The sequence below is a fragment of the Phyllopteryx taeniolatus genome, chromosome 16 (genome assembly GCF_024500385.1).
Source record: "Phyllopteryx taeniolatus isolate TA_2022b chromosome 16, UOR_Ptae_1.2, whole genome shotgun sequence".
NCBI classification, from domain to species: domain Eukaryota; kingdom Metazoa; phylum Chordata; class Actinopteri; order Syngnathiformes; family Syngnathidae; genus Phyllopteryx; species Phyllopteryx taeniolatus.
The window spans coordinates 14,788,143-14,809,390 of record NC_084517.1 but is presented as its reverse complement, the minus strand read 5'-3'; the positions used below and the strand labels follow the sequence as shown (position 1 = coordinate 14,809,390).

At 44.0% G+C, this 21,248-nt stretch overlaps 2 protein-coding genes across 3 annotated transcripts; one reads left to right on the top strand and one right to left on the bottom strand.

Moving 5' to 3' along the window:
• Nucleotides 1-24: 24 nt before the first annotated feature.
• rundc3aa (RUN domain containing 3Aa) lies at nucleotides 25-21,214 on the bottom strand. Of its 2 annotated transcripts, none has more exons than XM_061750603.1 (12): nucleotides 21,051-21,214; nucleotides 20,261-20,525; nucleotides 8,360-8,475; nucleotides 7,369-7,502; nucleotides 7,215-7,300; nucleotides 6,414-6,503; nucleotides 5,340-5,420; nucleotides 5,111-5,276; nucleotides 4,000-4,157; nucleotides 2,892-3,005; nucleotides 1,976-2,082; nucleotides 25-618 (listed from the first exon to the last, which is right to left on the bottom strand). In XM_061750603.1, the coding sequence occupies exons 2-12, from the start codon at nucleotides 20,365-20,367 to the stop codon at nucleotides 476-478; spliced, it is 1,302 nt and encodes a 433-aa protein (XP_061606587.1). In that variant the 5' UTR covers nucleotides 20,368-20,525; nucleotides 21,051-21,214; the 3' UTR covers nucleotides 25-475. The 2 variants fall into 2 exon arrangements, with proteins under 2 accessions (XP_061606587.1, XP_061606588.1); XM_061750604.1 differs by lacking the exon at nucleotides 21,051-21,214 and adding an exon at nucleotides 20,869-21,011.
• On the top strand, nucleotides 8,756-9,949 carry zwi (zwilling). Its single transcript, XM_061750624.1, has one exon. The coding sequence runs from the start codon at nucleotides 8,928-8,930 to the stop codon at nucleotides 9,174-9,176; it is 249 nt and encodes an 82-aa protein (XP_061606608.1). The 5' UTR covers nucleotides 8,756-8,927; the 3' UTR covers nucleotides 9,177-9,949.
• Nucleotides 21,215-21,248: the final 34 nt, after the last annotated feature.

Below are 21,248 nucleotides of genomic sequence, written 5' to 3'. Positions count from 1 at the left end.
TGTACTTAATAAATGCACGTAACATCGTGTAAAAGGCAGTTTATTGCAACACAAACAATAGTAATAATAATAATCTCAGATTTGAAGCATACAAAGAAGGGAATAGGCTGAAATAGCACATCCAAAGCTGCGTGTTTGTTTTGGTTGTACAGTATTGACATCTGAATTGTGTTGTTGTGATGTCAGAAAGACAACAAAATGGCTGTGCGAAAGATAGAGAGAGGGGGGGGCAGAGAGAGAGTGAGAGAGAGAGAGAGAGAGAGAGAGAGAGAGAGGCAGGGAGACAGAGAGAGAGACAGAGAGAGAGAGAAAGAGAGGGAGAGAGCGAGAGAGAGAGAGTGAGAGCAAGAGAGAGAGAGAGAGAGAGGACAATAATGACCAGAATTCCTGCTGTACATTCACGGAGACGTTGGCGGTTGGTCCGGGTGGGAGGGAGTAAGTGGGAAGGCAAAGAAGGGTGGGCTGGTGGGATCCCTTAGCTGGGGGAAAGTGCGGGGCTGGGCTCGGCGCTGATGTTGACCAGACACTCGCTGGACTTCAGGCTGGTCAGTGACTTGGAGCTCGGCAGTGACACCAGAGAGCCGCACAGACCCAACATGGACGGTGTGTTGTCCTTTCCTAAAACAATACAAGCGCAAAGTCGTAGAGGGTCCAAGGTTGCTCAGAGATTCATTTCCACATGAAGTTCCAGGAACTTTTTAGCTCCAGTCAGACATCTTCAGAGCTGCAGAACCCACCCCAAAATGTCTTGAAAGTACCACAGCCACTCCATAACAGGGTCTTTCTTTTGGCCCAGATAAATTACCCCATAACTAATTTAGACATTAGTTCTTGCGGTCCAAACACATAGGATGTCTTCAAAAAGTTCCTATTTCGAGTAGTTAGTAATTGAGTAAAGTTAGTTCCAGGAACTTTTAGTTCTTCGTACAAGTAGTATGTTCAGGGCTGCAGACTCCACCCCCAAAGTTTCCTGGACCTTCCTAAAGTTCATTGGTGCCTCGAGATACGAGTGAGCTGACTCATAAGGTTATTTTATTTTTTTATTTTTTTTTAGATAGGAGCCATAATTCGGCTGATTTTTTGCTTTGACTTGCGAGTGCAACTTGAGATACGAGCGCTGTATGGTGGCAGCAAACTCAATCCAACTCACTTCACAATAAGCAGCAGTTTGGCAAACTAAACATACAACAAAGAGAATTACAGGTTGTCTGTTTAAAACAACCAAACAACTTTGGCTTTGCTAGCTTAATGCTAACCCTTAATGGAAAATGCAATAGACAAGCTAATGATTGATTTGAACACAAGCGCAACGCATGTAGACTGACAATATAACAATAATTTGTCCTTTATCCGAAAAACGATTAATATCATTGCGTTTACAGAGTCACTGAGATTAGTGGTGACTTCATTCGTGTCTGTCGGACTGTGTATAGGCAGGCACAGCAGAAAGAGGGTCGGCACGGTGACCGACTGGTTAGCACATCTGCCTCACAGTTCTGAGGACCCGCATTCAAATCCGGCCTCGCTTGTGTGGAGTTTGCATGTTCTCCCCGTGCCTGCGTGGGTTTTCTCCAGGTAATCGGTTTCCTCACACATCCCAAAAACATGCATGGTAGGTAAATTGATGACACTAAATTGTCTGTAGGTGTGAATGATTGTTTGCTTAAATGTGACCTGCGATTGGCTGGCCACCAGTTCAGGGTGTAACCCGCCTCTCCCCCGCCGTGAGCTGGGATAGGCTCCACCACACCCGTGACCCTAGTGAGGATAAGCCGTATGGAAAATGGATGGACAGGAGAAGGAGCGGTAGTTGGCAATCCACTTTCTAACGCGCAAAACTCCCACCCACTGGACTGGAGTGAACTGCATTATGTGGTTTGCAAGTCGGGCGGACGTGAGCTGGGATTGACGAATCAACCTAATGTAGCAGTTAGTATTGTAGTATTACTCATTTTATTATGTCAATCATACTTACCTGCTGAGGTCCAGGCAGTGTCTCCGTTCTGCCTCTCATCGGTCCTTTGAGATTCCGAGCTGAGGCTGATCTCTGCAGAAAGTTGCTCCAAACTATGAAAACTCCTCCTGTAGGAACCACAAATATACAATTCAATTGTGTCTTCAGAGAATACAGTAAAACCCTCCATATTCGCAGTTAGGCACTCACAAATTCGCTAATTCGCGAATGTGTGAAGGTGTGACTGACAAGGTTTCAATCATTTGCCGCTTTGCTAAAACTATGGCGGAATATTCACCTTCGGAAAATAGATGCCAACAACTGAGCATAAGACTAGCAAAATCAAAGCAGCGCGAAGGGACCTCATACAGTTGAGAGGCTACAGAAAGGATACGGAATTAGCAACATTCTGCTCAACAACTAAGTTTATCGTCTCTTTTCAATTTTTTTATTGATTTTTACATTCTGAAAAAGACAACTTCAAAACAATAACATTTAGTGTTATAGTAGACTCCATTGGAAACAAGTCATGCTACCAATGTAGCAGCTGTGGCTAAACTCAGTTTATTTATAGTGCTAATGCTAGCTTAGTATTGTTGCCGCTGCTCTTTAGTTGACGCTGGATGTGTGTTCACAGTGAATTTGAAAATTCCACTCGTGCACGTCAGTGACGGCCGTGGCTTTGGTCAGAGACTCAAGGAGGGGAGGGATCAGTGAAGTGAGGCTACATTCAAATCTTGCTAGCAGTTTTAAAATTGCAAACCCCTCTTTTAAGTGCTCTGCTGGCATCTTGTGGCATCTATACGCAATTACAACCCCCTTTTAGAAATGCGTTCATGACTCAAGGATTTTTGCTATTTGCGGTAAGGCTCGATCCCTACCTTCCAGGAATAGTAGCGGTTCACTGTATTCCGGAATATGCTACGATTGTGATTACCTGCGGAAGAGTTTGACGTCTCCCCGGCGGTCGGTGATGGTGGCCCACCGGTTGATGAGCGCGATGGAATGGTTTTTTCCCAGGTGGGAAGAGTCACAGGGCATAAGGGACGAGCTTAAGGAGAGACAAGACAATAATAATTATGCATTTCTTCTAAACCAGTCTCTGTCATATCAGTACTGTATGATAGCGATTGGCTTCGTCACTACTCCACTCGGCCCTAATACAAGTGGACTACTCAATGCAACACACAAAATGGAAAATAAATTATTCAATCTGCTTTTTGTGGATCCAGTGGGTCTCTGCACCAACAGGCCCCAAAGCAAGTGGACTGTACCAACCAAAACTGCAACTTTATCTGGATTGACGGGATTGATGGGTGGGATTTGCCCTAATACAAGTGGACAGTAACTGAAACTAAATGCATTCCTGGTTGATTGCTCGGCTCGTATGCAAGTGGACTTTAAACGTGAAAAAAAATTATTCCTCGACGCACACCTCGAGCTAGATCTTGACTTGGTCAAGCAGACTGTAATGACTAAACGTAAAATACATTTTCCATCTGCTTCTTAGCCTGGATCTGGTGGGACACTGCCCCACTTGGCCCAAATGCAGGCAGGAAAATAAAATTAACCTTTTTGCTCAACAGTCAATGTGGCAACTGGTTTCCCAGAGTTACTAGCCACTCAGCATTTTCACTAGCCAAAATTTTACTGTTGGATAATAGGGGTTAGGTACTGACAGAATTTGTTAGCAATTGAAATAGAGTCATCAACGGGAGGGGGAACGATAATTTTTTTCCTGATCAAAACAAATTGGGCAATGTGAGTAGCGGTGTTACCACTGAAATCCACCGGGATTGGGCGGGTTGGCGGGTGTTAATGTCAAGCCCTGCATTTATGATGCGTTCACACCAGACGCAAACTGAACCATACGCACGAAGTGATTACATAAAGTCAACCAAACATGAAAAATAAATTCCCTGATTTACAGCTTTATCCAAATCTGTACCAAAATACAATCACCCTCTAAACTATCAAATATGTCATTTTTGTGTTTAATTCCGATAATCCAAACCCAAGGTCAAAGGTAGGGGGTGCTGTCTCACAGCTGAGCCTGCAGCTCCAGCACGACAGCCTCCAGCTCCTTCTTCTCACGCTGACTCTGCGAGGTCAGCTCGTCCACTTTGGCCCTCAGACGTTTGTTCTCCGTCTCCACGTTCTTCAACTGTGACTCGCGAAGGCGTACCAGCTCCTCTAGGTAGCCCTAAACACACACGAGTTAGAAAACTGATTCATAATGCCAAATGTAATATATGTGATTCTTGAGTTTTGTGTTATTTTTTTTGAAAAGCCAAATAAACAGTAAACTCCTGGGGTATACAGTCCAAGCCCTGCTGCGAATAGCAAAAAAACATGAATAATCTATGCACCACGCCCTCCCCCCACCCAACTGTACGTCCATGCACATGCAGCGAAGACGCTCTGTAACTTCCACTAATGGCACATGCTACACTTAGCTCCTTCCTGACATACAAAGATTGTAGTCACTTAGTCGAGATAGACGTATCACTTCAACAATACTTAATTCACACACAATTACTGCTTTCATATTAATCAGGGCTTTGGCGCCATCTTGCAGCATCTTAGGGCATTACAGAAAGAGCAAAGAATTAGACAAATAGGTTTTTATCAAATGGCTGGGGATATGTTCCACAGAAAAAAGCGTGACCTGGAGAATTTGTGAAGCGCAAACGGCGAATAAGCACACTGTACTATGAAATAAATTCATGCCACAGGTAATCCACTACGGGCAGTAATTCATACACCAGACAGCTTCCCAGTGATGGTGCAAGATGGCAATGAAGGAATAAAATACTTAAAATGTTCAATAAACTAATATTTCACAATAAATGACACCAATTTAAAGTCATATACAGAAATAGATTTTTTTGTTTTGTTTTGTTCAGAAGGAACAAAAAATGCTTCAGTTTCATCAAATATCTGTAAGTAATTTAATTTTCAGGGTAATGTAAGTAAGATTAATTTGAAATGACACAAATGTTTTGGGATGCAGTATATTTACAGTTTAAACTACTGATACAGGCGATAGTAAACATATTGTGGGGTGCGTCAATTACTCGCAGGTTTTCACTATCTGCTGCAAAACAGCTTATTATCTTAGATTACTGTATCATGTTGTTCTTTTTTTTGTTTAACCTTTTGGGCGTATACGATCTTGAATCGCTGCTCCATCTTGCGGAATTTGCTACTCCAGCTCTCCTCATCGGTGACCAGTGGGATGTATGGATGCTCAGGGACGCTCTCCTCGCTGTTGCTGCTGTCTACGCTGCGCCGATCCTCGTCGTCGCTCAGGCAGTCATAGCTGCGGAGGAGCAGCAAGCGTTTGCGACACATGCTAATGCTAAGCTCATGGAAAAAAGCTTACCTCTGAGTGAACTTCAGGTAGGGAGTGTAGTCGATCACCGCCGGCGACTTGCCGTCCAGTGTTTCCCCCTTCAGGCAGAAACTATATGGACGATATGTAATTTGCTTGTGTATTACTTCATTTCTTCTGTAAATGTATTCTCTGGCAAGGCTTTGGCTAGGTTGTGACCAAACATTAAAAATTATTCTATCCACAACTTCATCTGGATCCGGTGGATCATTGTCCCATTCGGTGCCAATGCAAGTCGACTGGAACCGCCAAAATTGATAAATTATTTCATCCACAACTATATCGGGATCTGATGGGTCACTAATCCACTAGGCCCCTTCAAGCAGAAGCGACATGGACAATATCCATCCATTTTCTGTACCGCTTATCCTCACTAAGGTCGCAGGTGTGCTGGAGCCTATCCCAGCTATCTACGGACTAGAGGCGGGGTACACCCTGAACTGGTAATAAGCCAATCGCAGGGCACATATAAACAAACAACCATTCACACTCACATTCACACCTAAGGGCAATTTAGAGTCTTCAATCAACCTACCATGCATGTTTTTGGGGTGTGGGAAGATACCGGAATACCCGGAGAAAACCCACGCAGGCACGGGGAGAACATGCAAACTCCACACAGGCGGGGCTTGGATTTGAACTCCAGTCCTGAGAACTGTGAGGCAGATGTGCTAACCAGTCCCTACCGTTCCGCCTTACATGGACAATATTTAATTAAATTTTGGGATTACCTTTTTTTTTTTTTTTTTGCATGTTTACTTACATTCATTCTCTGCCAAGGAAGTTATGGATTACTTTAATGACAGAATATAATTCTTGTATTACATTTTGGAAGGATTTATTTATTTATTTATTTATTTTTTTAGATGTCATGTCAAATGAAGTTCTGTCTGGATCTGATCCAGATTGTGCATATTTGATAACACTGTAAATGTGACATGGGAAATGCCATTTAACACATCCATAATGCCGATATCTCATCGAATCAGGTTGTCGTTTGTTGTGTTTATGTAAGGTTCACAATCATTTAAGTAGTTTGTACCAAATGTTGTAACTAAAACTTACCTAAAGTCAATGGCGCTCAGTCCGATGAGCATGCCAGTCAGCACCGTAGCCTCCTCTCTCAGCATGATAGCGCCGTCGTCGTAGAACCTCCTGTCAACCAAAAAAAAACTGTTACCATCTTTGAACGAGCAAAATGGTGGCTCTTCCTGGAGATAGTGATTAGATTGATCGTTGAATGATAAATCAAGCAAATGCAAGCTTTTGTGTAGTCAACAGTTGTGTTTTTCCTTCACGTTTTGGGGTTGGAACCAGGATAGTTACAATTTTCCAAGCTCCTCAGAGTTAGCCTTACCTGATCATTCTGGTGTCCCTCAAGGCAATAGATTGTGGGTCACTGCCCCAACTGGCTCAAACGCAAGTGGACTATTACAATAAAACTAAACGAATGCATTCCTAGATTTGGTACGTCACTGCCCGACTCGGTCCCAATACAAGTGAACTCTAACGACTAAAAATACTGTAAGAATAAATTATTGAACTTGAACCTTCATCTGGATCTGGTGGGTCACTGCGGCACTCGGCCCCAACACAAGTGGACTGTAATGACTAAACATGAAAATAAATTCCTTGATGTACACCTTTAACTGTATCTGGTGGGTCATTGACCCAAAGGCCCCAATAAAAGTGAACTGTAACGACCAAACTTAATGAATAAATTCCTAGATCTGCATATTCATCAAGATCTGGTGGGTTACGGCCCCATTTGGTCTTAATTCAAATGATTTGTAACGAGTACAAGTGAAAACTTGACCTGTGACAGTTCTGATTTCCTAGCCTACTGGAATGTAGAATGAGCCTTACCTGGTCGTTCTGGTGTCCCTCAGGGCAGCGGACACGTATTCTGACAGACGTTTCTCCATCAGCGCCACTCGAATCCATGCTCGACCCTGAAAGAAACAAAATATCAGACACGGTACCACACACACACACACGTGCACACACGCACGCTCCTTGCCTTGGCTCGAGACGTGCTGATGTTCTCGATGTTCTCGATGCTGGCAATGCAGTTGTTTTGCACCTTGCCACAGGCCAGCCGGATGTACTCCCAGAAACTGCGCTGTCCATCGGAGCTGAACCAGCTGGCCGGGCCTGGTTGGCAGAGATGGCAAAAGTAGTATTGTAAAAGACTCTTGTAAAAGTAGACATACTTGTACCTGTACTTTAGCAAAACAAAAAACAAACAAAAAAACAGTACAGACTATAAAATATACTAAAGTAGAAAGGTAAAAGTAAAAATGTATGTTTACTGTCAAGTATATACAATACCCATTTTGAAACAGCATAAATACAAGTTACGCGTTGGGTCGACTTTTCCAAACAACGTGTAGCTTTGCTAACCTTGTGAACTGAGTAAGAAGAAAAAGCTAAATTAGCTAACGTAAACAACTGAAACTATGGAGTTAACTTGTAGTACTGGTATGTGTTTTTTACAGATTAGGCACTCGTGGTTTTTAGGCTGGCACAAGGCAACCCATTCACCACTAATGCTTTGGGAGCCAACAAAATCAAACAAATCTAAATGCGGCCATGCATGGGGAATATTTTGCTTCTTCGAATCTGTTGCCATCACCGTTTTAACTGGTTCACATTCCTCCATGTCGCCGCTGTCCCTTTTATTTTTGTTTTTGTCCGTCTTTTTTACGCCATGTCGTCATCTGCTGAGGTTGAAAAAAATAATGAGCCTATTCGGACAAAATAAGGAGTACAAAGTACAGATATCCGTTTTCAAATGTAGGGCGTAAAAATAAAAAGTTTTCGTTAAATTTTTTTTTTAGTAAAGTACAAATACCTTAAAAATCTACTCAAGTACAGAAACTAAGTATTTGTACTGTTTAAAGAAGTATTTGTAATGACTTCCCACCAATGCTGGATGGAGAAAACGTGACTACAGGAGCAGGAACATCAAAACCTGTTGAGCATCCTTCTCCAGGGGGGTTGTTTGTTACCTTTAAAGCGGTGACTGAGGATGTGCTCCAAGATGGCAGCAAAGTTGACAAACTCCTCGGCCGAGTCGTCGATGGGCTCGGCCGTGTACTTTTCCAGGAGCGTTTTGACCGAGAACCTAAACATAAACAGAAGAGTCTTCTTTAGCTGGGTACTGTACCCGGTGGACAAATGTACTACTGTATGTGAAGTTGTGAACACACCAATGAGGCGGTGGGGGCGGCTTTTTTTTTTGGTGTGGGGGGGGGGGGGGGGGGGGCACGCCATCTTGTCCCTGAGGTCACCCCAATTGTCTTGTGTGCCGCACAAAGCACCCCTTCAGTGTTATCATGACAACAATACAATTAACCCCCTGTCCTTGCAGCCTTTGTGCACACACTGAGCTTCCAGGTCCTTTTGTGTCCCCCGTATCGGGGAGGGGGGATCAAATCCTTCCCTCCCCCTCAGCTGATTGCAGCTATTTAGGGCTGCTGCAGTTTTAGTTTAGCTCCAGATCGGAAGCATCGCAAAAAAGGTCGACGGCCATGCCGCACGATTGCTAGGAGTTGCCAGCCACCCGCTTCCGGGGCAATGGGCAACACCAGCATCACCGAGGGCAAGACCGCCCTGGCTGTGGGAAGCACATCCATTGCCAGGGGGAAGACCACCGTCGCCATGGGGAACTCCTCAATCTTCCGCGGAGTGACCACCACCTCCATGGGTGACTCCACAATCCAGAGACAGAAGACCACCGTGGCTCTAGGACGGGCCAGCTTCAGCCGAGGGACCACCACCACCTCCTTCCGCAAAGCGCTCATGCCCAAACGCAGGAACACCTAGATGGAGCAGACCCTGGGAGCCAGCTCCACGAAGAAGAAGTCCAAAGTAGACTCTGAAACTGAGTGGAAGACCACCTTTTCATCCAGTAGGACTTCCTTCAGCAAAGGCAAAGTTTCCCTACTGAGCACTAAGTACGCCATCTCCTGGGGTCAATCCTCCGTCTCCTGGAGCAGAAGCACACTAACACTGGGCAAGAGCGGAGTGGCTGTGGGCAAGACCTCGGTCACACGAGGTGAGACCACCAGCTCCATCACCACGCTGACCTTCACCCACGGGACCAAGTGTGCATCTGTGGTCAGGACCACACTAAGCAGGGGCGACAAGACCCACAGCCACGTCTACTGGAATTACCGGCCGTGAATCCAGCACGTAACAAAGAAAAATGTGGATTTGTCTGTCTGAATCCAGTATGTACTCACCAAAAAACAAAGAAAAAATACGGATATGTCCGTCTGGTCTGTTGCCTCAGGTCAGTCAGGGTCGGTTTGAGGGTGAGGCAAGATATGATGGTGTATCAGCAAGTTGCAAGAATTGGTTTTATTCAATGAGATGTTCAACGGTGGGAGGGAGGGATGTGTGAAAAGACGAGTGCACGTTAATCAACAACCCTTTAATGTACAGTTATGTGTCTATTGTTGATTTTAGGTTTTGAAGCACCACAGTCCTTATAACGTGTCTTAATTCTGCTTGTCTTGGTTTTGTGACACCTACAAATATGTAATGACTTGCAAATGGATAATAAAATCCATTTCAATGAACTGCACGGAAACACATTTCGAGGTGTTTTTGAGTTATTTCAAACATTTACACTTTGAACAATGGTGCAGAACAAAGTGATGTCACTGCGAGATTGTACCCCCACCGCCAGTGTCAACAATGTTCCTGCTGTCGTCGAGTCCACAGGACAATTGCACAACTGTCCTAAGTCGCACCCCCAACCCCTCGCCCTCTCAATACGCAGCGGCCAACCTACGGGCAGCCTCTGTCCATTCAGACCAACTCCCGGGTGGTATGCGGCCTTCCCAAGCCCACGTCCAGCAGCTCAACGGAGGCTTTATGCCAGTCGGGGATCTCTCGGCATTCTGGTGGGCTCCAGATCATCGCTGGTGTTACTGTTGCATCTGAGGGCTTGCAGAGCGGGCGTTCATGCTGCATGAGCGTGCCATGCTCAACGTGGAGTGAGACCCAACCGCCACCTCCAATTCTGGGTCCAGACGACGACGGGCTTGGCCTCAATGGGCAACACCAGCTTCACCGAGGGCAAGACAGCCCTGACGCTGGGCAACACCAGCATCAAGCGGGGAAAGAGCAAGCTGGCCATGGGCAACTCCTCCATCTCCCGGGGCAAGAGCACAACCTCGCTGGGCTCCTCCACCATCACCAGCGGCAAGACCAAGATCTCCTTGGGTGGCGCCTCCTTCAGCCGGGGAACCACCACCACCTCCTTTCGGAAAGCCATCTTCCCCAAACGCAAAACGCTCTAGGCGGGGAGGGGGAACCTCGTCCCAGCCTGGTAGGACAGAAGCAAAACACCACGAACATCTGCACCGGGCCTTCTCCAACCGGCAACAAACACTGGATTAAATCCACTTTTGGGGCTTTGACTGTTTTCTGGGCCACATCGGATCAGTCAAACAGGTCAGTGGTGTCTTATTTCTAGTGAAGGAAATTGGATTAGAGAGCCTAGCATGGTTCCTGTCAATATCCAGACCGCAACCAAAAAAGGTGGTTTAGACCAGTGTTTCCCAACCAAGCCAAGGCTCTTATTTTACATTAGAAAAATCACACGGCACAGCAACCCAAAAAAATTTCACAAAGAGAAAGAATACCGATAGTTTGTGCACTTGTCTCAATTTACTCCCAATTTTACTTTACTATTTACAGCGTGAAATCTGGGCCTATTGAATTGAACACAAAGCTGATATATTCACAGGAACCCATGACTTATTCTGTTGTATAAATGGCAACAGGTGGAGATACAGGTTTATAGTATCATCTGCCATCTAATGGAAGAGCATTTAATTGTTCTGCCTGTCATGTCGCTGGCATAGATAAAGATATAGCTATAAGAAATATACACTAGTGTGCCATGACACCCTGGGTGGGAATCATTGGTTTAGAGAGCCAAGCATGGTTTCTGTCAGTATCCAAAACAGAACCAAGAAAGGTAGTTTAGAGAGCTAAGCCTGGTTCCCGTCAATATACAGAAACCAGAACCAAGAAAAGTCATTTAAAGAGCTAAGAAGTGTTCCTGTCGGTATCCAGAAGCCAAGAACTTTGCAGGACGACAGTTCACGATGGCTCAGATAATATGTTCTGTTACACCGTGTGAAACCACATCCAGGAGGCACCCCTGATAGTCCTTGGACCCAATTTAGGATAGGCCTCTGTACTGAACAAAATGTATGTCATTTTGATTAGCCTTAATATGGGGGTGGGGTCTAAAGATGTAAGTGACCAGATTTAACCTTCCTTAGAGTCCAAATGGAACCTGCTGCTGTAGACTAGCACCATGCTCTTGGTACCATTCGACACAGAAAAACAACAGCTTGTCCTTTTGACAAGCTTCTTTTGTGTTCACCCCCCCCCCCCCCCCCCCCCCATACATAACCCACTCTCACTCTGCTTGGACCAGCGCCCAGCCCACTCACGGCTCGCTTTAAATGCCCTCTTGTTCTCCCGCCTCACCCTTCTACTGTACACCGGAACCTCTGAGGTCAAACGCAATCTGTTCTGGGACCCTGGTAGAAGTTTTCTTCTTTTCCTGTTGAGGTGGCGCCTTCTTTTGGTGGCAAAATAAGAAAGAAAAATCATTTGAAGCTCACTGAACTGAGCTCTTATTAGGTACTCCAACCCCCTTTTCCATTGCTCTACAGTAAATGGCCTTGTCAATAGGGGTGCAACGGTAAATCATGGTTTGGTATGTACTTTGGTTTTAATTTCACGATTCAGTGCACATTGGGTACAGTAAGTGAAAACCATGTAAAACTGTTTTATCTTTTGTGTGAACAGGAACAGATTTATTCACCCATCAATGTTCTATGCGGCTTATGGATAGCTGGAGCCTATCCCAACTGACTTTGGGTGAGAGGCGGGGTACACCCTGAACTGGTTGTCAGCCAATCACAGGGAACATATAGAAAAATAAACATTCACACACACATACACACCCATGGATAATTTAGAATCTTGAATGAACATATCATGCATGTTTTTGGAATTTGTGACAAAGCTGGAGTACTCAAGAGTAAAACCCACGCAAGCATGAGGAGAATATGCTAACTCCACACAGTATTCATGAGGAGAATATGCTAACTCCACACAGTAAGGCTGGAGCACACATTCGAATCCAGAACCTCAACACTGTAAGCCAGACATGCTAACCATTTCTCCATCACGCTTTGCTGAACAGATTTAATGACATCTAAATAGAAACATCAATATATGTATATAATATTTTCTTCCTCTTCTTTCACAAGCCAGAGGCTGAGCTGCACTGTGTTTGTTTGCAGAGTAGCTGTGTAGCTGGAGGTTAATATGTTCCGTGTGGGAAGTCAGTACATCTCTATACCATATCGTTACACCCCTACTTGTTCCGGTTGTACGTGGTACTGACGCGGTTCCATGGTCAAAATCAGGTACAATGAGGTACTGTTTGGCACAGTTGGTCAGTTGGCGTTCTAAGTGGTCTCAATCAGGTGGCGCAAACCACTGCTGGTCGCTCATTGAGCAAATTCATTATTACAGCGTCCTTCCTGAGTTTAGCCTTAAGACCTGATGATAGACTGATATACTGTAAGGGGGCCCAAATCAATCAAACCTTTAAGGGCGGTAAAAAGTTCCGCCGTACTTCCTGTGTACAGGAGTGTTTTGATACAAACCAACACCAATCTTTTCAATCTTTCCACACTCCCTTGTACAAACTTTTGATCTCCTCTTTCTTTCTCTTTCTACTTCTTCTCTATTTTTCAGTCGCATTAGCAACAGACGATGATGAAGCAGGGCCCACCGCCAGGTGGATGGTCTGAGGAGACGTCCCACAGAATTAATGGCTGATGAATAATTCAAGAAATTTGGGTCAAAGCCAAAATCGAAAGTGTAACTCTGGTTGAGTGTGCCTCCCATCCCCTTTCTCCCATATTACCGCGAGTCTTGGCAAGTGTTTGGTTGTCTGTGGACGTGCAGAAAGAACAAACGGGCGAGGTGGACTGGAGAAATATTGGAAATTTTTGGGATGAAGGAGTATGACGAACCGATAGAAGCCTCTGAGTATCTTTAAAACATACACTGGAGAGGGGAGAAATTGGGCTATGACTACTGCAGACATGCAGATTTCAAATTAAATATTACATTACTTCTGAAAGCGGACATGAAAGATGTTGGTGGTATACCCCAGCATGGCGGTGAGACAAATGATCAAAATACAAGCGGGGAGGATGAAATAAAAGGAAGAACATTTAGAAGTTTCTAGTGTTAGACACTGGAGGTAGGGAGAAATCAGGCCACAACTACTCCAGAGATGTTCCAATTGAATTCATTAGTTAAATTACCTCTGAAAGTCAGAACGGAAGATGTGAAAAGGTTTAAAAAGAAAACAGTGAAGATGAATCATGCTGTGAATCCCAGGCACCAAATACAGCAAAACCTATTTGTAGATCACCATTCTCAAATTCACTATCAACTATCAGCGTATGTTTGTGCTCTTTCTGCAACATGCTAAGATGCAACAAGGTGCCGTCAAAGCGCTGGCTCGTAGCAAAGTACCATGCACTTAGTGTGCATTTTTTTTTTCAAAATAAAATCATCAATAAGCCATTTACTTTTAATGGTAATGTGGGAAGACAAGCTTGAAACAATGTTAAAAGTGTTTTGGGATCTTATTTTGAGGTATATTTAGGATTTGTACAATTAATATAGGCAATTGTAAACATTTTGGGGGGGGTGGGTTGTCAAATTGATCACTGGTTTTTGCTATTCGGCACTATTTGGGGTGGGTCCTAGTCCCTGGTTCGCTGTATTCAGGATTTCACAGTGGGTTCACCTCCAATACGCAGGGGGCGTTAATCTTGAGGAACAGTTGTTGAGAACCGACAAAGAAAAACCATGCTGTGAATCTGTTATTTTTCAGAAAATGTCAGTTGTGTTGTATTTTATGACATTTTTCTATATTTCACTGTCTGGTCGCCAAATTTTGCCCTTTGCCGTCCCCTCTTTGGTCTCACTGCTGTCATTTGTTTCCTAGGTTCACAGAGTCCCTCGCCGCCAACACCGTAAACAAAGCGTCCAAAATGTCTTTTTAAAAGTTGCATAAACATCCCTCGACCCGTTGCTAGCGGCAACAGCAGCAGAGCCCAGTGACAGTGTGCATCATTTCTTCCATCATCTTCCCTCCCACTCAGTGCTTCCTGTTTTTTTTCCAACATTCATCACACAACATCTTCAGCGTGGCTTTTGACGCCACCGATGACGACGTCGCGCTTCAGGGTTTGGGCTGTTTTCCCCCTCACTTCCACACAAACAGGTGAAATAAGTCTTTGACTAAACAATAAGGGCACTCAGTAGACCAATGCTAAAGCGAAACAATCCTAATTCCATTAAGGATGTTCACAGATCAAAATGTTCAAAATTATGGGGATTAGGTTTTAAATTGGGAATAGGCGATTAAATTTAGGGTTAGGGGATTAGGGTTAGGGTAAGGGCAGTGGTGTCAAACTCAAGGCTCAGGGGCCAGATCCAGCCTACCACATAATTTTTTTATGGCCCACTAAAGCAAATCAAATGTGTCGACTTCACAGTTTAAGCTAAATGAATGTGTTCTTTTTGTTTTGGCAGAAACCCTGAATGAAAATTTATATTTTCCTTCACTTTCATAGATTTTACAAGCATTTTTTCCCCCACCAAATTCCTTAACATAAATTGAACAATATATTTGATTGTCACTATTCTACATGACTGATGATTAAAAACTCAATTCGTTGGTAAAAATATATATAATAACAATGAAATGTGGGGCAATTGTGTATATGCAATGATATGATGAGGTGACTATACATTCATATGATTTTCACGGTCGTAACAGCCCTCTTAGGGAAAGGCTAACTCCAATGTGGCCCATGATGAAAATGAGTCTGACACCCCTGGGTTAGGGGCTCAGGTTTAGGGTATGGGGTTGCAGTTATGGGATTCAGTTTACGGGTTTAGAGAATGAGATTATGGTCTGTTTAGTATTTTTTGCATAACCTCTGTAGCTAACAAAGAGCGTCGTTGACGAAAACATAACCTCCTTGGGGGAGGTAAACCCAAATCTTCTATCAACACAAAATAAGTATTTCAAATTTTAAAAAAATAAATAAAAATCCCAAAACTTGTGGGTAGATCAAAGAAGCCCGCCCAATAAAAGTAAATAAAATGCTCCTATTGTGTATCAGACCACACTGTCATTACACTTATCTGCCAGGCACCACAGTTTGGGAATCCCCCATGCATTAACGTAATAACTAACATCATCTTAACAAGTACGGCAGCAAGTAGGGCGCGTCCCCACTCCGACCAGCTGATGTGGGACCTCCACCCCCCACCACCGCCCATCCCAGGAAGCCTACTTGAATCAACTCCATGACCCGCATGGGCAAAGAGACAGCAGGACTCATGACTGTTGCTCATTAAAAAATGGAAAGAGAAAAAAAGCATGTCAACAATACCGACGAAAATATGCATGTGCTTTTTGTTGGTGTGTCTTGTCTTCGTGTGCTGTCATCATTACGTTTATTGATATTATAAAAAAAATGCTCTAACGGATCTTAGAACAGTCCCACGTGTTATATGTAAGCTTGCTAATCTCCCAAAGAGGTTTATTTGCTTTTTGCACCATGTGACTTTGTGTACTTCACTATTTGTGGTGCTAAAATAAAGCAGGGAGGTTGGATTACTGGAATAAAAACTCTTGATGATGTGTCTATTTTTGACTTGGTGTCTTTGTTGTACTTGGGGAGGGTGTATTTTTTTCAACACTACTTATGACACTAGAATGCTAGATAAATGTTGAAATTGAAATGTTCTTGAACACGAGTGGGCGAACATTTGCACTCAAGGGCCACATTTGAATTTTAAAGGGGACAGACTGGCTGTGTCATTTGTAGATTAGATTTAGGGGAAAAAAACTTGAAAATGTATAAAACACATGAAACAGTTTATTTATAAACAAAATAGAGGCTGACGCTCTAACCAGTCAGCACGGTAGACGACTGGTTAGAGCGTCAGCCTCACAGTTCCTAGGACCCGGGTTCAATCCCCGGCCCCGCCTGTGTGGAGTTTGCATGTTCTCCCCGTGCCTGCTGGGTTTTCTCCGGGCACTCCGGTTTCCTCCCACATCCCAAAAACATGCATTAATTGGAGACTCTAAATTGCCCGTAGGCATGACTGTGAGTGCGAATGGTTGTTTGTTTGTATGTGCCCTGCGATTGGCTGGCAACCAGTTCAGGGTGTACCGGCCTCCTGCCCGATGACAGCTGGGATAGGCTCCAGCGTGCCCGCGACCCTAGTGAGGAGAAGTGGCTCAGAAAATGGATGGATGGATGAATCAACCAATTATTTTATGAAATGAATACAGACATTTAAGAGAAATGTGTGGCAAGACTAAGAAAAACATGCCGTTGGGTGTTAAAATGTCAGTAATGACATTAGTTTGTTAACCTAAAATGTGTTCTATTTGAGCGAAATTATGCCTTGTTCAAGAAATATGTGTGGTTTTGGACAAGATTTTATTAAAATAAAATACATTTACAATACAATTGCAAGACGTAATGGCATTATCAAGTATCGGTACTTTGTATCGGTGAGTACTATTTAATATTCAAAATGATCAACTTTATTGTTTTTAGCAAATAATCATTAACTTGGAATTTTATGGCTGCAACACGTTCCAAAAAAGCTGGGACAGGGTCATGTTTACCACTGTGTTACATCACCTTATCTTTTAACAACATTCAATAAACATTTGGGAACTGAGGACACTAATTGTTGAAGCTTTGTAGGTGGAATTCTTTCCCATTCTTGCTTGATGTACAGCTTCAGCTGTTCAACAGTCCGGGGTCTCTGTTGTCGTATTTTATGCTTCATAAGGCGCCACACATTTTCAATGGGAGACAGGTCTGGACTGCAGGCAGGCCAGTCTAGTACCCGCACTCTTTTACTACGGAGCCAGGCTGTTGTAACACGTGCAGAATGTGGTTTGGCATTGTCTTGCTGAAATAAGCAGCGGGTGTCCTGAAAAAGACGTTACTTGGATGGCAGCACATGTTTCTCCAAAACTTGTATGTACCTTTCAGCATTTATGGTGCCTTCACAGATGTGTAAGTTACCCATGCCATTGGCACTACACAGCCCCATACCATCACAGATGCTGGCTTTTGAACTTTGCGTCCATAACAGTCCGGCTGGTTCTTTTCCTCTTTGGCCCGGAGGACACGGCGCCCACAATTTCCAAAAACAATTTAAAATGTGGACTCGTCGGACCACAGAACACTTTCCCACTTTGCTTCTGTCCATCTTAGATGAGCTCGGGCCCAGAGAAGCCGCGGCGTTTCTGGGTGTTGATAAATGGCTTTTACTTTGCATAGTTGGGGCCTCTGTGTTCAACCATTTTCATGTTCAACCTATATTTAATTGAATACACTACAAAGACAAGATATTTAATGTTCAAACTGATAAACACACAGGCATGGGGAGAACATGCAAACTCCACACAGGGGAGGCCGGATTTGAACCCACGTCCACCGTGCTGCTCATTTGGAATTTGACAAACATAAAAAAGGCTGTCTTGGTCTGTGTTTGCAAAATGTACTACTCTGTGGAATAAAAACAGCATGTCAACCACAGCACGTGAATGCTCGTGCAACCCACTTAGGCTCATTGGACTTCTATGATTGTCACCGCAGAAAGGCTTGTGCGCAATCGAAAGGAGCAGGGAGAAAACGCAATTCGCAATGTATGCACAGCACTGAAGATAAAGATGAAAGGTGGAAGAACTCATGTTCATGTTGTTTTCTTAAAATAATGAAACAGATGTCAGCATTGTTCATATATGTGCGTGAATCCACCTAACTACATTATAATCAAATTATATATAATTATGTAATTAATATCTGCCTTGTAAGCCTACTGTGCTGTTTCATGTGCATAACCAAAGAATGAAGTTTAATTACTTTTATTTAAAAAAATGCTTTTTAAAGTGATATTGTTGGTCAATACTTGTTTTTGTCTTTTTGACATTTGTGTACTAGTTAAAAGAATAAATAAGCTATTTATATTTACTCACACTTGAGTATTTATTTTCACTGAAAACTTAAGCAATTGTTTGGAGGACTACGTTTTGCTTTTATTTGAGTCATATTAATCTACAGTAGCAGCACTCTTCCCACCTCTGACCGCACCCTGCTCCTTCATGGCCAGTCAGCTTCCAGTATGCCAATAGGTTCTCCCACCTGTGTCCTATTTAACTGCCATTTCTTAACTTTTGGCTTGTTTGTTTGTTTACCTTTGTAAACTAGATTATCACAACGACTTGGTTGTTCCTAATTCCTGACTTAATTCTTTGGTTTTATTTTCAGTGTCCACATGCTTCTGCCAGTCCTACCCGAGATGGACGCAGACAATGTGACATCATGGCTGCAAAGCAGGCCTCCTAAAATGCACCGCGTGCCTCAGAGGAGGTGGAGAAGTTATGTTTGTGTCGGCCGTATAACGTGACACGTGCACAACACACAGCCATGACCTCTCATGAGCATGATGGTGATGATGATATATAGCAGTGTTCCCCAAGCTTCTTTGCACCATGGACCGGTTAGGAGTCGGCATTTTTCTCACGGACCGGCTGCGGTGGTGTGTGCGCATATATATATATATATATATATATATATAATATATGTATATATTATATATATACACACATAGATATACACACACACACACACACACACGCTTGCCTCGCTTCTGCTTCCTCTTTTGCCGTTCGTGGTGTGTCCACTGTGGGTGGGATGCAGGAGTGGGGGTCTGAGTTATTGTAGGCAGCCAGACCAAACTGCAGTTCCGTCGATCCTCAATGAGAGTAGACTTCTAACTCCGTAAATGTAGTTCTGCCTGTGTCGAGCAGCAACCTACGACTGTATCTGTATCAGAGCGGACTTGGTGCGTGAGCATTAACTGTTGCGATAAACCCGTATTTTAAGTGGGCCTCCTGATATAGTGTTTCGTTCGCGAACGTTTCGTTCAAAAGAACAAATCTTTTCAGTAAATGAGCTGAATTAGTTTATGAAATGATTTCGTTCTTTGAGCTCTACCGCCGTTAGCCAGCCTGCTCTGACCGGAAACAGAAGCGTTTGAGCCGGCTGGGACCGGAAACGGAAGCGTTCTGCGCAGTCTCGACGTGTCAAATAAGACGCTCAGCTGTTGCGGCGGAGAAGATGCGGTCAATTTTCAAAATAAAACACATGGACACGCAAATTGCAATACAACAGAAATTATATAAATTGGTCATTCTTGCTCTGCGGCCCGGTAACGAATGCCTCACGGCTCTGTGCCGGTCCGCGGACCGGTGGTTGGGGACCACTGATATATAGGACACGTCAAAGGGGAAAGATGGAGGGGGAGGAGACCTTGCACGCCCTTGTTCCATGTAAGCAGTGGACATCACTATGATGGAGGAGCTTTTATTTCCTTTATGTTGAGAAAAATCATGTCTATTAATAATATATGAGAATGACTCATGGTGATCTTAAAGTAAATGGGGTAACATTTAGAGATATTCAAGGAGGATTAAAGCAAGTATTTAAGCTTTAGGAACAAGAACTGCCATCTGTTATATTAGAATTATGTCTAGTTATATAAAATACAATCATGATTCGGAGGTGACATCAAAAGAAAACAGGGCGTCATTTAGAGGTAAAAGCAAATATTTATGCGCAGGACTTGCCACTGAACACTTGGTAGATGTCTATTCTTAATATCCAATAAACGTGGTCTTTATTCTGCAGATCACGGACAGTTATGGGGGGCAAGCATGATCCTGGATGCATGTCGTGACATACCTGCACACTGTGATGAGGTTCTTTCTTTCCACGCCGACACTCCGGGCGGACGCCTTCTTCGACGTCAGCCCCATAGCCATTGCTGTGTGCACGCAGCCGGGCTCCATTCGTCCATCCAGCAGCGGCGGCAACGGGAGCTGTCCGCACCCCCACAACACCCCACACCTCCCCAACCTGTGTCCGACGTGCAGCCGCTGTCCTGCGCGGAAAGTCGGCCACCGATGCGGCGGAGTGGGGTTGGTGCTTGCTGCTGAGGCTGGAGGTCCTAAAAGGTTGAAATACACTGGTTCCGGTTATAAGCTTCAAAGTAAAATAGAAGCCTCGCAGAAGTAGTTCTATTTTCGCTGTTTACGGTTTCAGGAAAGCGGTAACTTCACGTCAATGCAATCCGATATTTCAACCTATAAATCAAACATTGTCAGCCGCTGTTGCCGAAGCTGAAGGACGAAACCCTTAATCGCACAGGATGGAAACAAACTGGTTCCGGTTGTATGCTTCAAAATAAAACTACAAACTTCACAGACGTACACTAGTGCTATGTTCTCCGGATTAACTTTTTCACGCAAAAGAATATTCATTCATTCATTTTCCGAACAGTTTATCCTCACTAGGGTCGCGGGCGTGCTGGAGCCTATTCCATCTGACTTCGGGCGAGAGGTGGGGTACACCCTCAACTGGTCGCCTGCCAATCGCAGGGTACTTAGAAACAAACGTGGCCGGGATTCGAACCCAGGTCCTCAGAACTGTGAGGCAGATGTGCTAACCAGCCGTCTACCATGTTTTAACTTACTCGTAGCTACATTAACTTCAAACCGCCAACAGGACCTGTAGAGGGCGTGAGACCTGGTTGTATTTTCGCTGTACAGTACTCAAGTCTCACGTTCGTTTTGTATAATATTATAACAAAAGTCGTAGTTAATGAAGTCTTAAAGTAATTTGTTTTCTTTTGTAAGCCTTCTACTCATGTTTTCCTTGGTGTGATTGTGTG